General features: G+C 49.1%; 5 protein-coding genes across 5 annotated transcripts; 4 read left to right on the top strand and 1 right to left on the bottom strand.

Moving 5' to 3' along the window:
• The first annotated feature begins 39 nt into the window (after window positions 1–39).
• Window positions 40–5283, top strand: BC939DRAFT_447982 (P-loop containing nucleoside triphosphate hydrolase protein). The gene is made up of 7 exons (XM_051555173.1): window positions 40–199; window positions 310–551; window positions 650–1210; window positions 1304–1448; window positions 1539–3326; window positions 3420–3609; window positions 3692–5283. The coding sequence occupies exons 1-7, from the start codon at window positions 175–177 to the stop codon at window positions 5040–5042; spliced, it is 4302 nt and encodes a 1433-aa protein (XP_051413389.1). The 5' UTR covers window positions 40–174; the 3' UTR covers window positions 5043–5283.
• Window positions 5284–5331: 48 nt separating this feature from the next.
• Window positions 5332–7080, top strand: BC939DRAFT_447980 (uncharacterized protein). Its single transcript, XM_051555172.1, has one exon. The coding sequence runs from the start codon at window positions 5493–5495 to the stop codon at window positions 7008–7010; it is 1518 nt and encodes a 505-aa protein (XP_051413388.1). The 5' UTR covers window positions 5332–5492; the 3' UTR covers window positions 7011–7080.
• On the bottom strand, window positions 7066–9408 carry BC939DRAFT_447979 (uncharacterized protein). Its single transcript, XM_051555171.1, has one exon. The coding sequence runs from the start codon at window positions 9331–9333 to the stop codon at window positions 7099–7101; it is 2235 nt and encodes a 744-aa protein (XP_051413387.1). The 5' UTR covers window positions 9334–9408; the 3' UTR covers window positions 7066–7098.
• Window positions 9409–11169: 1761 nt separating this feature from the next.
• On the top strand, window positions 11170–11676 carry BC939DRAFT_502117 (uncharacterized protein; the record flags this gene model as incomplete). The annotated part of the gene is made up of 3 exons (XM_051560252.1): window positions 11170–11233; window positions 11325–11389; window positions 11482–11676. The coding sequence occupies 3 exons, from the start codon at window positions 11170–11172 to the stop codon at window positions 11674–11676; spliced, it is 324 nt and encodes a 107-aa protein (XP_051413386.1).
• A 341-nt stretch (window positions 11677–12017) lies between these two features.
• Window positions 12018–12624, top strand: BC939DRAFT_502116 (uncharacterized protein; the record flags this gene model as incomplete). Its single annotated transcript, XM_051560251.1, has 2 exons — window positions 12018–12312; window positions 12392–12624. The coding sequence occupies 2 exons, from the start codon at window positions 12018–12020 to the stop codon at window positions 12622–12624; spliced, it is 528 nt and encodes a 175-aa protein (XP_051413385.1).
• Window positions 12625–16026: the final 3402 nt, after the last annotated feature.

Here is a 16026-nt window from a genome sequence, read left to right as displayed (position 1 = left end):
AGGTTACCGGCCTTTTAAGAACTAATGGGGGAGAGAGAGGGATCCGCATAGATCATCTCTCATCTGTCTCATTCCTTTCTCTCTCGCTCTCTCTCTCTCCCTCTCTCTCTCTTCTCACTCACCACTCTTCCCTGCACTCCACTGTTTTGTCTTCTCCCCCTCCCTTCTCTCTTAATGTCTAAAAACGCCGCGAAAAAAGGTAGCAATTTCTCTCACTTGTATGATCTTCGTTAAACTGATTGCTGAAGCTGATTGCTGAAGCAGATCTGCTCATCACATCTTTTGCTATTCCTTTTTGAAAACACTTAGGAAAGAGTCCAGGGCAGAATGAAAGCACCTTGAACAAGCCAGGTCCTAAAGGAGGCACTGCCTTAGGCGCTAAGGAAAACAATCCACCTGGCGGTAAAGGTGGCAAAGGAGCTTCGCTTGATGAACCTGCAGCGCCTCAGCCTTCCAAGGCTGTATTTCCAGGATGGACAGGGAAAACGCCATCGTCTTTGCTCCACGAACATTGCCAGAAACTTGGTTGGGAAAAGCCGACTTTTGATGTGGTAAATATTAATGGCTATTACCTTAGCTATTAAGCATACATGTTGATCAAGAGTACACTGGCCGTTAAACTCTTTCCTGCAACTGATCATGGAAATAGAAACGGACGCCTCGTGGATTTGTTTGCACGGTAGTCCTTGGCAAGAGAAATAAAAAGACAGGGCAGATCGAGACATCTACATTCACAGCGCAGGACATCTACAAACCGACGGCAATCGAAGCACGGCAATATAGCGCGACCTATACCCTCCACAGAGTCAACAGCCACAAGAATCTGATGATGGTCCTCCCACCAGGTCCTCGGGACTTTTGGTCACAGCTAGATGCAAGCAAGGCCAAAGCTGGACCGGGTGAACAGCATCTTTATCTTCCAGATCCATTCATCAGTCAAGCCGCCAAATTGCAATTACAGCAGCAGCACCAGAAGCAAATAATACAGGAACAAGCGCGCGCTAGATCCGCAACCCCGACAAAGGACAGTGAGCCCGTTGTACATCATGGTCCTAGTGAGTACGCCAGTCGATCGGCATTAGGAGGGGAGGTAAATAACGACAAGCAGAAGAAATGGGACAAGCTGCCAATGGTGCATATGAACCAGGAGATGAGAGCAGAAGTCGAAGACGTTGTTAAGAAGCAAATGGCTGGTGAACTCTACCAAACAGTAAGAACAACCTACAGCATCATACTTTATACTCTCTTTGCTGTGTGCTGCAATAATGAAAAAAAACTCAAATATTAACTATTGCTTCTCCAGTATATTGAAGAGTACGGAACTCAAGGCGAACCGATGTACAACACTACCCTCTCGAAGACTTTGACTAGGATGGGCTTCCGAGATCGACATGTAGCGGAAGCCCTTCAGTACTGTAACGATCAGGCCTCCGCACTCGACTGGCTCTGTAAGTAATTTGCACTAGAAGCAGTTCCGTGCATCTCCGCATGCATTTGCGAGAGCAGATATGCTAATCTTTTACTTTCGCCTTCATTAGGCCTACATGTGCCTGAGGATGATTTGCCGGCCAGTTTCCTTCAGCATAACTACAACCCCACTATTACAACCATTAGTCATACGTCCACATCATTAGGTCGCGAATACGCCATCAAACGACTCTCTGTCATTGGATTCGCATCCTCGACTTGCGGACAAATTTACGACATGGTCGGAGGAGATGAAAACAAAGCCATGGTCGAACTCTTCAAACGACTGGCATTTCCCAAGGGTCAAATCCCAGAGGACATGGTTCAAGATATCACCATGGAGCCCGAATCGCCCGAGCAACTGCAGGAACTGCGAGAGGATGAGATGCTGGCACTGGAGAGCATTTATGATGATCGCTTCCAACGAGAAGGCGCCTCGGGCGCCAGGATCAAGCTTGAGACGACATTACACAATACCAAAAATGCACCAAAGATCGAGCTCGAGATCCGGATACCATCATCTTCAACATATCCCTTCAACGAGCCTCCTCTCTTTATTATCAACGAACCCGATCTCCCTTCGTACCTACGCCTCAGTATCATCCAAAAGACCATGCAACACGCCTATCGCTCGATGGTGCTGGCTATGGGTGGACCTATCGTGTACGATGTAGTCGAGTGGATCCAGGACAATTTAAGGGACATCCTTGACAACCCGCCAAGCCTTGTGCAGCTCACAGAGGGTCTCATCAGTGTCGATGCTTCTCAGGAACCCGAGCGCCAGGAATCCCTTGCAGACCAGGTCGACCAAGATGCAGAGGAGAGTCTGCTACTCAAGGCGCAGACTTTAAAGCTACCTCTTAACGGCGCTCCTGCACGCACGGACAGAAAGAAGACGATCCGACGACTTAATATCAAGCCCAAAAGTCCTGGATCGATTGCGATGCTAAGGGAGTACGAGAACTTGAAAACCAACAACGTATCTTTCCAGGCTCTCCAGACTGCGCGTGAAAAACTTCCTGCATGGAGCTACAGGAACCAGCTTGTGCAGGCGGTCAAGGATAATGCGGTGGTTATTGTTTGTGGAGAAACTGGATGCGGTAAAACGACGCAGGTGCCACAGTTTATTCTCGACAGCTGGATTCAGGAGAGTATTGGAGAGTACGCCAACATTGTCTGTACACAGCCACGTCGTATTGCCGCCATCGGAGTCGCGGAGCGAGTGGCAGTAGAGAGGTCGACAAACATTGGACAGCAGGTCGGATATGCAATCCGTGGCGAGAACAAATCGAGCAAGAACACAAAGCTGTTGTTCTGCACAACGGGTATTCTCCTGCGCCGCTTGCACTCAGACCCCACCCTCCAGAATGTTACCCATGTCATGGTAGACGAGGTGCACGAGCGGTCTGTGGACTCTGATTTTTTGTTGATCATCCTCCGGGATCTTGTCCGAGTGCGTAAGGACCTGAAGTTGATTCTCATGTCGGCCACGATCAACAGCGACTTCTTTTCGGGATACTTTGACGGGTGCCCAGTGATTGAGATCCCTGGATTCACTCATCCAGTCGAGGAGTTGTACATGGAGCAGATTGTTGCTCGGACAGGCCACACTCCCGATTTCAGGAGCTCGACTGTGAAGAGGACAAGGATGACGGAGGCTATGGAAGAAGAGTGGGAGAAAATTAGAGCGGAATATCAGAGCCAAGGACTGGATGAAGAGACGATAGCGAAGGTCAAGACGATGGAGTCGTACTCAGAGAGAATCGACTACGAGCTGATTGTGGCTAGCGTCGGTGATATTTTGAAGCGCAAGGAGCCAGCAGGCAGTATTGATGGCGCGATCCTTATCTTCTTGCCAGGTATAGTTTTGACGCGCTCATCTTGCTGCGAGGTGGTTCTGCAGTTTAAATTGCTGATACAAACTACTGCCATTTATATATTACTATTTATAGGTGTTATGGAGATCAAAAAGTGCATAGATGCTTTGATTCTATTTTCAAGAACAGTGCCCCAGACTCTGGACATTGTGCCTCTTCACGCAGCGTTGACACCAAAGGAACAAAACAGCATCTTCGCGCCAGTCCGTAAAGGAGTCCGCAAGATCGTCGTCGCTACCAACGTAGCCGAGACTAGTATTACCATGTGAGTGTCGGTCAAAGAGAAAGGAGTTATTGTTGCCTTCTTATCTTCCTTTGCTAACTGTTCCTTCTTTAATTTTCTCCAGCGACGGGGTTGTATATGTAATCGACTCGGGACGTGTGAAGGAGACAAGGATGGAGAACAACATGACGAAGCTCGTGGAAACATGGACTTCGTTTGCATCAACTCGCCAGCGCAAGGGTCGTGCTGGTCGTACACGACCTGGTATTGTCTACAAGCTTTTCTCGAGCAAACAGTCGCTCAAGCTGGCGCCGCAACAGGATCCAGAGATTTTACGCATCCCGCTGGAACAGCTGTGCCTGTCTGTCAAAGCCATGGGCGAGAAGGACGTCGAGGCGTTCCTAAGCCGGGCCTTGAGCCCTCCTTCCTTGACTGCGATCCAGAGTGCACTTAAGACACTGGAGGATCTGAACGCGTTGGATGGCACGACCGGCGAGTTGACGCCGCTCGGAAAGCATATGGCGGATATTCCGGCAGATTTGAGGGTTGCGAAGATGCTTATTTTCGGCGCGGTGTTCAGGTGTCTGGAGCCGATCCTGGTGGTGGCGTCGTGCATGAGCGTCAAGAGTCCGTTTGTGTCGCCGATGGATAAGCGAAATGAGGCGCAGGCGAAGAAGAAGCGGTTTGCAACGGCGAAATCGGATCTTTTGACGGCATGGAAGGCCTATGACAGCTGGGAGAAGCTCAGAGACTCAGGCGCCAGTCGATTGGAACTTAAGGCCTACTGTGAGGAGAATTATCTTTCGGCCAACACTCTGTTTGAGATTCAGAATCTGAAGTCGCAGTATCTAGAAGTTCTTGAGACTATAGGGTTCGCCTCCAGAGATGCGAATCAGTTGCAGAGTCGTCGACGGTCGGAGAGGTGTTCGTGCGAACAGGAAAATGTGCATTCGGACAATATGGCGCTGATTAAGGCGATTGTGCTGTCAGGACTGTATCCGAACGTGATCAAGATCAAGATGCCAGATGCAAAGTTCGACAGGATGATTGCGGGAACTGTGGAGCGTGAGACAGTGACGAAAGAGATCCGAATGTTCACAAAGGATGATGGACGCGTATTCTTGCATCCTTCATCGATCTTGTTCCAGACGAACCAGTACCAGGTCCCATTCTTGGTATACTTTTCGAAGCTGGAGACGAGCAAGATCTTTGTGCACGATGCTACGATGGTCCCGATGTATGGATTGCTGCTGTTCGGAGGACAGGTGCAGGTTGATCATCTTGGACGCGGGCTCGAGATTGGCGACGGGTTTATTAAGCTTAGGGCGTTTGCGCGTATCGGGGTACTGGTGAACCAGTTGCGGAAGCTGCTGGATGCGGTTCTGCAGGCGAAGATCTCGAACCCGGATCTGAACGTGTCCGAAAACTCAGTGGTGGAGACCATGATCAAGCTCGTCAGCACGGATGGTATTTAAGGCGGCCACCCAGGGTGGATGCGGCACTCATAGATTGCTTTCCTAACAAATAAATGGTATATCATATGACTTGGCCCAAAGTGTCAAGACGCAAAGAAACACTGCGCTACAATACAATGATGCGAGAACCGCGAACGATATGGAGGACGTCCAAAAGGTTGATTGGAGCGAACGCGACAAGCTACTCTTTGTCCCTAGCATTTGCACAGTGACACACCAGGATGAGGTTGTGAGTCTGGGCGGGGTGGAGGGGGTCGATTGGAACGAACCCAACGAGCTTCCACAAAGGGTTAGGATGGGGTTGATAATAATAACGCCCAACGGGCTCTTTTCAGAGACTTTGAACTTTGTGTGACCGCTGCTGACAAAACAGGGCAAAGACTCATGAAGCCAACGAAGTGAGATCACTCTTCGTTCATTCCTCAGCCGCGATCACTTTCGGAAGAGGCGATGAGAGGAGAACATAGGATAACATTTCCGCCAGCGACTCTCGATGCCGCTTCTACAAGAACGGCATCATATCTTGATTTGCCACTGGAGCTGTGGCGACTCGTGTTTGAGTACCTGCCACCTTCAGCGATTCTCCAGGGTGCCCTTGTTTCACCAACATTGTCGCTTTCACACTATTGTCAATCCCAGATCTGGGCCAGGATCGATGCAGAGGACTGGGTTCTTGAGGGAGTGTACCAGGGCCTCGCCAAGAATGCGTCGCTGATCCGGAGGTTGTCCTGTCGGGCCAAGTCGAAGCTGGATGTACTGTCGGTCCCTGAGTGCCGGTTTCTCACACATCTGGATATTGAGCAAATGCGATTCCTAAGCAGCGCAGTCTTGGAGCGGGTGCTGGAGCATAACTGTGAGAGTTTGCAGAGCTTGCGGATTCGGCTGGATAGGAGTATTTTTCAAATGGTGACAGAGAAAGTGGGGAGAATGAGGGAACTGAGGGAGTTGTATCTGCAGCATTGGGAAGGGATTCACCAGGACGCGCTCGAGAGGCTTCTGGAAGCGTGCCCACAGATCGAGACATTGTCGCTTGGTCACAATTCTTTGTACCCATTTCGACTCGAGAACATGAAGGAGAGTTCTGGTGCACCGCCGAAGACTCGGCTCAAGATTCAGTCGCTGACTCTTGATGGGGCGGTTATTTTTCATGAAGACCTAGTCCTCAACCTGGCTTCGCGCTGCCCTGACCTCGAGAGTCTTTGCATGCAGGGATGCTTCGGCATCCGGCTGTCTTCGACATTTATCACGTCGCTGGCGGAGCGATGTCCGAAGCTGCAGAGGCTCAATCTCACGAACCAGTCGACGACCGACGATTTTTACAAGACCCTGTTTTACGTTCTTCCACATCTCAAGGAGCTCAGGGCGACGAGCTCGGTGCTGACGGACGACGATGTGCAAGTGCTAATCGAGTATTGCGGACCGACGCTCCAGATTCTCGATATCGGACTTTGCACCTCACTCGGAAGTCGGTCGGTTCTCTTGATTCTTCTCAAATGCCCTTCTTTGGTTCACTTAGATGCGCGCGGAGTCGATTTCAATCCACGGGATATGGAGCCAGCGGACGAATGGGCATGTACTATGCTCAAGTCGCTCTATCTCGAGATCTTGCTTCCGAAACGGAACCATTATCCTGTGGGAGAACCCGAACGGATCAGGGGCAAGTTGTACCAGCAGCTTTCGCGGCTAACACAGTTGCAGTCCTTGCAGCTCGGCGCAGGATCGAAAGATAGGGGCGTCAATATTCTGGAGATGTCGCTTCTGACGGGACTGTCATCCCTGGCAACGTTGACACGGCTCGAGAGACTCGAGATCAAGAAACTGAACCATGCAGTCAGAAGTGCGGAGGTCGCCTGGATGGTCAAGGTCTGGCCGCGGCTACAAAAACTTGGGATCCTGTTAGACACGAATGCGGATATGGAGCTCGTGCGTACGGTCCATCTCAGGAACAAAAATGTTTATGTCTGGTAGATATAGCATTTTGGAGGACTAAAAAAAAACTCAAAGGGATGAATAAATGGCAGAGGGTGTATATGCGCCAGATGATTGTTTGGTTATTTTAATACAGCTTGATGTCCATCCCTGGCCTAGATTGGCATAGCCATTCTATCGCTCTATGTGTCTTGTCGGTTCCTCTTTGGTATGCACGACTGGCACTCGCCTCTAGAAAACGAAACTGAGGCCAATGCTGAACCATCCATGCCAGATCCTCTTCGCTCTGTGTGCGCACCATTCGGCGTATGTCCAATCGTTCTAGACAGTGGAGGGACGTCAATCTCTCGAGTCCACTCTCCAAGGTCAAATCTAGACCTGCTTCTTTGCCCCCAACACGATGTCCACCTCCTAGACCCAATGTTTTTAGGCGGATTAAATCGGCCAGGTGGTCGTATACGCGCGCTCGAATGCTCTTCACGCTGTCAGCGCTCGGCGTGGATCTGGCTGCTTCTGTTGCCGTTGTTCTTACTGGCGTCTCTTCTGTGGCAAGGGAATATATTTCGATGTCGAGAACGAGCACTTCGAGCCCGAGACACGCCCACCTTGATCCATGACTTAGGTCGCGACCGTTCAAAACTACACCCTGAGCGCTCAAAGCTTTCAAAGAGCCACAGGATCGCATGATCCGATCCATTGCCAGGCTCGGAATACCGCGAGCGCCATCCAGGTTCAAACTAACGATGAACCTGCAATGAACCCGCACCGCATCCAGGGCTCCGCGACTGAATCCGGTCTTGCCTGCATGGATCAACTGTAGTTGAGGGAAGTTATGGCAAAGCAAGATGAAAAACTCGTCCTGCAGATCTAGGGACTGTTCGCGGAACTCGAGGCGGGAGAGACGCGGACACAGCTGGGAGAGAATTGAGGCGAATTGGGATGATGGGTAAAATCCCCAGCCGTTGAGTAAAGACAGGTGCTCGAGCTCTGGGCATTGTCGAGTAAGGTTGACGAGAAACTCTTGACGCAGTCCTGCCTGATGCAAGGATAGGGATTTGATCCGACTCTGGGGTATCACTGGTGATAAACCCGCCATCGAGTGGTGGTATAGATGCTGATGCTGCTGTTGATGTAAGGGTAATCCATTGTGTGAGGTAAGCTGGACAGCGATATCCTGCGTGGAGGGCGAGGTGGAGGTATAAAGTACGGCCCGTTTGCTGTGAATGGCGAGGGAGTCCTGCTGCTCATTATCAAAGGATCTATTCCGGCCTTTGATAGGGTTGTCGAATTGCTCTAGCTTAACATACAACTTTGATGAGTCGATGCAAGCTAGTTCCGACTTTGGCATGTCCGGGACACGAAAGTTTTCCAGTGTAAACCTCGTAAAATCATTCTCTCCGAGTGACAGATGCGAGAGTCTCGGACAGGCATTCATGATCAGCTCCAGTGAGTACTCTTGAAAGTCGCGCCAAGCATTCAAGGACAAGATTTCGAGATAGTCCAATTTCGCCAGAGCCTGGATCAGTCTAGGCGGGAACCGTCCTTGTGGTGTTAATTGTAAACATCGTAAATTACTATTATTCTCGAGGACTCGGATGAGAACTTCTGTCATGCGCAGAAATGACTCGTAGGAATCTTCAGATACGTCGTGCATCGCCTGCTTCCCTGCACTGCTGTGGTTATTCAGGCCGCTGGCATGACGACTGGCGTATTTGTTGTTGCCACTGTAGCGACGGTTGATAGAGCTCGTTATTGAATCAATACCGTCAATGTCGTCAGTGTCAATGATCGGGTGTTTTATCCTGGATACGTCCAGCGATACCAGGTTACGACAGTATAGACTCACACAGGCGAGATCGACGTGGGGTCCGCAGCGCAGGGTTATGATTCTTGATGCTTGTTGGTGCCATTTGGAAAGGAAGTGGTCGCTTTCCCAGGCATGTTCGGGGATGGTAGTCCAGAGGAAAGGCTCAGTACAGGCCCAGAACTGCTTCGAGACTCGGCTGGTATGGACAAGCGCCTGTCGATCGAGATAGCGACAGATCCCTTGAAGGATTTCTGGAATAGAAAGCGGACTCGGCTGGGAGGTGGTATCGCGGCACCCGTGGGAGAGTTCAGGGGCTTCAATTGATGTCATTGGTTTCGTGGAGAAGGCATTGTAGGACATGATGGAAATGGATTCTGGAGGAGCTCCTATGAGGCCATGGCTGAAGGCAGTAGCGGTGGTTGAAGAAGCCGAGACAGGGCGCGTAGGGTAAAACGAAGAGGAGACTGGTTGATTTGGAGAAGTAAAGGTCTGCTGTAAAGCGGAGTTTTGGAGGGATGAGCGAAGGAATGAGGTAGCAGCGTGCATGTCATCCATACATCAACACGAGAGAGAGGGAGGAGAGGAGAGATGGGGGCGATGGCAAGTGATGAGGAGGAAGGGATGGGAATGGGAATGGGGAAAAGAAGAAATAGAATTCAGGTACGCACACCACTATACATAAACCATTGGAAACCGATCCCTTGCCGTTCCCTCCCATGCATTGCACTGCAGTCCACCCAAGGGAAGGATGGATGGATAAGCTATGCCATCGATCTCTCTTTTTCCGGTTCCCTGTCCCCCATGTCCGTTCTCCTTCGACCTTTGGCCATTTTCCTGGTTCCCGGTCCAATGGTGTTGCAAAGAATAGGTCGTAAGAAGGTGGACATGGTGAACCATTGGCGTAAGTGGTGTAAAGTGACACTGCTAAGAAGGAGATTATCTGATGGACATGTAACCAGTATGCTTGGGATCCGGACTACCCTCATACATCCATATATGACACACCTCTGAATCTGCTCGTCAAGATAAGGAAGGACCCGCCTGTGCAGAAGTGGCGGCCATTGAAGTCATCGATGGGACACAGTGCGAATATCGATCTGAACCGTGGGAAAAATAATTTGCATTTAGAGTGTTTTGTAGAATAGCGCTTGCCGCATGAATGGGCTATACCACAGGCAGGGCGCGTACCCTATGCGATATATTTGGCAGGCCAAATCAGGTTACTTACACGTCCAGCGCTCGTTATGTACGCGTCGCGTATGCGTTTTATCCTGCATATCATGTCTTGCTGCACTCCTCTGTCGCGTAACGCTGAAGCAACCGCCAATCATGCGTCCCTGTGCACTTCCTCTTCTTTTCAGCTTCATCCATGGAGAGGTACAACTCATGGGCCCAAGACATACTGGCTCATTATTTATGTTGTTTGTTGACAATAGCACTAGACTGTGCCGAAGATCCTCCCGACTGTGCGGTAGCCCTCAAGAGTCCAACAGCAACACACTCAAGCGACCCGCTGTTTACACCGCTACTGATGCATACGAAACCGCCATGGACATTAAAATATGTTAGGGCTGTCTGAACGCAAAAGCTGTCGCTGTCCTTGAAGTCTTCACACCTTCGCCTGGGGGATGACGGTGGGAGAGGAGCTAGAGCTGTATACCTCACAACAATTGGTGCGCCAGCTCCCACATGCTACTCCTCCCTCAATGGCGCGCGCTGTAAGTCCAAGCGCCTATAGCCTAGGCATATTGTCGATCAAGGTCTGAATGCGAGGATCACCAACCCTTCTGACAAGTATTGGCGATATAATCAAATTTTCCTGATTCACTAATGAGAATAGGAGTGCCCTCTCATCATCAGCTTTCCCAAGCACTCTCTTCATCTACTTGCCCCTTTCTCCACTTCTCTTCACTTCACATCCCTACGCACGCGGCCAAGTTCGCGCACACCCCACAGCCGTTTCTCAGGTCTTGATTTATCCCCCATCATGCCCAAAACAATTGTGTTTGTAGGCCTAAAATGGTTGCTAGAGAGACAGATAACAAAGCGTAAACGAAGTCCACTCGAGTATATGATATTGGCGACCTTGGTCTTTCTAGCTGCTGCAATTCTAAAGTATCCCAATCGAACCTTTCTGACCCGAGCCCGGCCTGACCTCAAGGCTCAAGGGCAGAATGCGCCGGGTTACCCACTCCTTGGCAGCCCTCCTGCTATTATCGAGTGTCGCGATGATCTACTGTCGATGCTTCATAAGACCTTTCGTGAACATGGCGATGTCATGTATGTGATAAATTCATTGCACATTACTGTTATGGTGCCGATTCCTTGAGTTCTAGTTCTCAATGGACGTGGTGTATTTCTTGTTGTCATTGCTTAGATAGATTCATCACTATGCCTGTCCTTGGTCGTGTGATCGTCGTCAACCTCCCCGAGTTCATGGAACATATCCTTAAAAGTGAATAAAAGCCATTGTTTCTTTTCAGAGCAAATAAAGGCTACTAACGTATATCCTGGTTAATCCTTATTCCCTGACAAATGTACTGCAGCTAACTTGGGGAATTATGTGAAGGGCGACTTGTTCCGTTGGGCCCCACAAATATCCTCAATCGTGGTATATCCGTGTCTAACAGCGAAGACTAGCGATTTCACCGTAAGACGGCTTCAAACATCTTCACAACTAAACTCTACCACAGTCTCTTCCAGGGCGCCTTCAAGTCGAGTGCGCATGCGTTCTGCGATGTCATCGAACGACATATCAATGCCAATATTCCCATGGATCTTCGAGCCCAGTTTTTGAAGCTTACTCTGGATGTGTTTGGCAAATTCACCTTTAGAATCGAATTCAAGACCCTGTCCCAAGCAGAATCCAATGATTCAAAGATACATATGACTTTTTAACAGCGGCCGCTGACGCCAGAATATCGAATCCATTCTGGGCTATTACGGACTGACTGACTCCAGGCCATTCGAGGAAGCATTGGGATTGTATCCATACGCTGGATAGATATGCAGCTATGGCAGTTTCGAAGTGATGCGCCGAAATGCCTGAGGAAAAAAAAAGCATATTCGGGTGGTCTTTTAGACTATTAAATTAGTTATAAACCTGAGGATAACATCATGCTTACGGATCGCGAGCTGCGAGGTGTCTTTGTTAACTTTATGGTGCATATGCAACATTTCTTTATAACTGCGACGAATTACAACAAAAAAACGCATTATTCTAAGATAAACCGTGTTCTATGGCTGATCGCGATACCACAGCGCAAGAACTCATATGGCAGTTCTACTGCCCCATGGCCAACCTACGCGCCATGAATAATGTTTTGCAGGAGATCGACTCTATTCTTGGGGAGTCAGAGGACACAACCAAGTATGAGGTCCTCATGCATGAGCTGCCCTACTTGAAAGCGGTTCTACACGAGGCCCTGCGCTTACATCATCTAGTGCCCAAGAATGTGAAGCAGGTCCTCGTTGACGATGCCTTCCCGATGGCACTCGTTTCTACAAGGGCGGATTCATTGGCTACTCGAACTGGTATAAGGGCCAAAACCAGGCTGTGTGGAGTATTGACGCCGAATTGTTTGTCCTGAGCGGTGGCTGACCCCGGATCCAGAGAGCAGATCCCCATTCGGAAAGCACAAGGGTAAGAGTCAGTCCAAGTTCATCTCGTTCAATGCAGGTCCGCGTCTATGGTCTGGGACAAGCATTTGCGCTCTTAGAGGCCATGGCGACGAGATGAATTTTACTGCAGAGGTACAGTTTCAATTTGATGCCGAACCATCCGGTCCCGGCTGTGAAGGGATCGGTCACTTTGCCGATGAAGTCGCCGATGGCCTTAATGGCTAGGCGGGGGAACAGCAGTACCTCTAATGCTGCGTTGGATTGAGGTCCGTGATATGGAAGACCACTATAGTGGCTGAAAGATGTTCATCTGTAGATATGTAACTGTGCAGAAGGAATAAATTGCCATCATTCATTTTGCGTAAATTCTAAGGCGGATAGTGGGAAGTGGCAAGATAAGTTACTTGCAAGCAATATTCTTTGTTGCAACCCCTCCGCGGGGTGCTTATTTATCTTTGTATTTGTGACCGAGGGCCTTGAGGTACTCTTGTTTTTCCAGCCATAACGCTGCGGCATTCGCCATATTCTGCGTCACGCTATCGCCATGATTCTTGATAGGCTTCTCTTGGCCCTTGAGTCCACGTTCCCTATCGTACTCCTCTGGCTATTGGCCCCCGCAACAGGAGGTCGAACGTGTGGCTGATCGTCCTTTTCTGCTGTCTTTGTCAAGCGAGAGCAACTACGAAATAAATGCACGAAATCACCCACAGAACAAATTATTATAAATCACTTGCTGCCTCCGCTTATAGCCGTGGATAATAAACAAGAGATAGACAACAGGTTGGAGCAATTTGTTGTTGAAAGTCTTCACGAAAGTCCATATAAGCAGTAGAATTTGATCCGCGCTTGTCCGCTCCATTAGTCTTAGGATAAATTTATTGGTGAGGACGGGGACACCGTTGTACGATCATCTCCGATTACTAACAAAGGGCGACGACTGTTCTGGTCCTTTGGTGGAATCTGCCGAGGCATTATTGATGGCTGTGCTGGTGTCTTGTTCGCCTCTGTCTTTTAGCTTGGTTTTTGTGGATTACGCGTTCCTATACTTCATGGAATCATAGATTTCCCATAGACGCTCTTCCACTGCTCCTGCTGAATGCAACATGACCCTAATTGTTGCTACTGCCAGCTCCAAGGCCACTGCACCTCGACCCCATGGCTGGTCCCGCCGGGCCGAGACCGAAAGATAAAAAAATAAAAATAAAAATAAAAATAAAAATAAAAATAAAAATAAAAATAAAAATAAAAATAAAAATAAAAATAAAAATAAAAATAAAAATAAAAATAAAAATAAAAATAAAAATAAAAATAAAAATAAAAATAAAAAAAGAGAAAGAGAATGAAGAAGAGAAGGCCTGACAGCACTTTCAGTCCTGTACTATATCCTGAGGCCTTCTGCGCTGTGGTTCGTTGTCCTAGGGTCCTGTATGTTGTGGTCCATTGCCCTGTCATCCATCCTCGTACCATCCCGCATCGTAAGAACAGTATCCCTTGATGGTCGTTGGTATATGCGCAGAAGCCAGGGTATAGTCCTTTGACCTAGCTGATTCCTAACCCGAGTGTGTCATCGCATCTCTCGTTCTTGCAAATAGCACTTACCCTTTCTCTTCCATTTCTGCGAAGGAACAAGACTCTTCCTTGAGGCCTCGACCCAAGAGATCTCTTCAGAAATCTGCTTTGCGTCTGGAACTCTTATCGTCTTCATCTGTAATCCTTCAAGTCGCCTCTATTCGAAACTCTTCTATAGCCTTTGTACATATAACCTGGCTCCAGTCCTTAGTCGCCTCCCACCTCTCCCCTCCTCGCTGCCGATTGGAACGCGTCTCATTTACAGCAAATGGCGGCGACGCGACATACCTCCCCGAGCGGGCTCCTTCATGGAACCACTAACAGAAGATTGTGCAGCCCTAGGAAGGCTTGGAAGAGATAGATATTCAACACGTTATCTTAATTTCTGTGGATTGTAGCTGATGAGGGAGATGAAATAAAACACTTTCCTGAGCAATCTTGAGCAGTCTATTTCCCAAAGCTGGGAATGGTTTACGCCCCCAAAAAATAGGATTGCGCCACTGTGTGCTGTGCTGTATTTGAACACCAGCGATTGGTCGAAAAATAAACAGATTTCATGCTGTGCCTGGATGTATGAAGACAAGTGAAACAAGTGAACAGTCACCTAACAAAATTAATTAGCCATGCTTTTTGCGCATTCTTTTTCAAATTACCTATATATAACACGCCTAGTGAGTTATACAGTCGCTATGGAATTCTTCACGTCTATCGAAGAGCTCTGGGGAACATCTTTGGTGAATATCAGGGTGGTTTATGCTGAAGGAGAGGGTTACGGCTCGCTCAATATCTTTCATTACCACCGCTGTACTTTTTCACGAATTCCAGTCTCTGGGGCACCGTGTCGACCAGCCTTGCCAGCTGCTCTTGTGGTAAAGCATCCCACTCCTCCATTAGAGCTATCACCAGGGTTGCAATGTCCCAGGGTTGTCTTCGTCGTCGATTAAGGGCAGTACCAAGGAGGGACCAGACATGCTCGATGGGGTTCAAATCTGGGGAGTTGGCTGGCCAGTCCTCTATCTTGCGAAAGCCGCGTGCTTGGCGCCAATTCTTTGATAGCGCACAGCTGTACGCTGCGGCATCATCTTCCATGAGGGTTCCACCCTGTACCTCCGTCATAAACCTGAGCAATCCACCCTCATACACATCCTCCACGAAGCACCGTCTGTCGCGACGTCCTCGCTCAAAAACAACCAGCCTGGACTTCTTAGTAACTGTAAATGCGACCCAGACCATGAGGGAGGTCCTACCGCTCTTTATATTGGGCGCGAGGCAATCGCCATCGTACTTTTCCTCCGCTGTTCGCCAAACTCGAATCTGGCGAAAATTCTCTCCAACCTCGAAAGTTGACTCATCAGTCCATACTACCCTCGACCATTGCTCCGTTGTCCATTTGCTGTACCTCCGCATAAATGCGAGTCGCCTATCCTTGTGGACGTCGCTGAGATAGGGTTTCTTTGCGCTACCCGACTGAAAATACCAGCTGAATGGAGCGCTCTCCGAACGATGCCTTCGCTCACTTCATGGGGTACCATGTTGGTGATATCCTGTAGAGTGACAGGTCCTTCACGCTTGGTATTGCGTATCGTGCTCCTAATGTCCCTCTCACTGAGCGCTCTTGGTCGTCCAGAACCTGGGGCGTGTGCAGCGATGCCTCTCTGATGGTAGATGTGAATAACATTGGTCACCGTGGGCCTGGGTGTGTTGCGCTTCGCTGCAATTTCCGTATGGCTCATCCCCGCTAGACTCATTCCAACGATAATGCCTTTTTCTTCCATGGATAGCTATTTTGGCATGGTGGTTACTCAAGCTGCTGTTGGTTGTGCTTGGAGAAGAAAAGTCGTGTTGAAGAAAAGAAAGAAAAGATGTATTTATTTGCTCATGGCTAGAAAATTAAAGTTGGCCAATTATAATTGTTAGGTGACTGTAATTCTACTGACACCTGTCCATCTGCTCACCAGTCCATGTTCGGCTGTCCACCCAGTCCACTTGTCCATCCAGTCTACCCGGTCTACCTAGTCCACCTTGATGGTGTTCCATAAGCGGCAAAAAAACGTGTCA

This window comes from Gamsiella multidivaricata (assembly GCF_025024155.1).
Source record: "Gamsiella multidivaricata strain RSA 2152 chromosome Unknown BC939scaffold_24, whole genome shotgun sequence".
NCBI classification, from domain to species: Eukaryota; Fungi; Mortierellomycota; class Mortierellomycetes; order Mortierellales; family Mortierellaceae; genus Gamsiella; species Gamsiella multidivaricata.
This window is presented reverse-complemented; position numbering and strand designations above follow the sequence as displayed.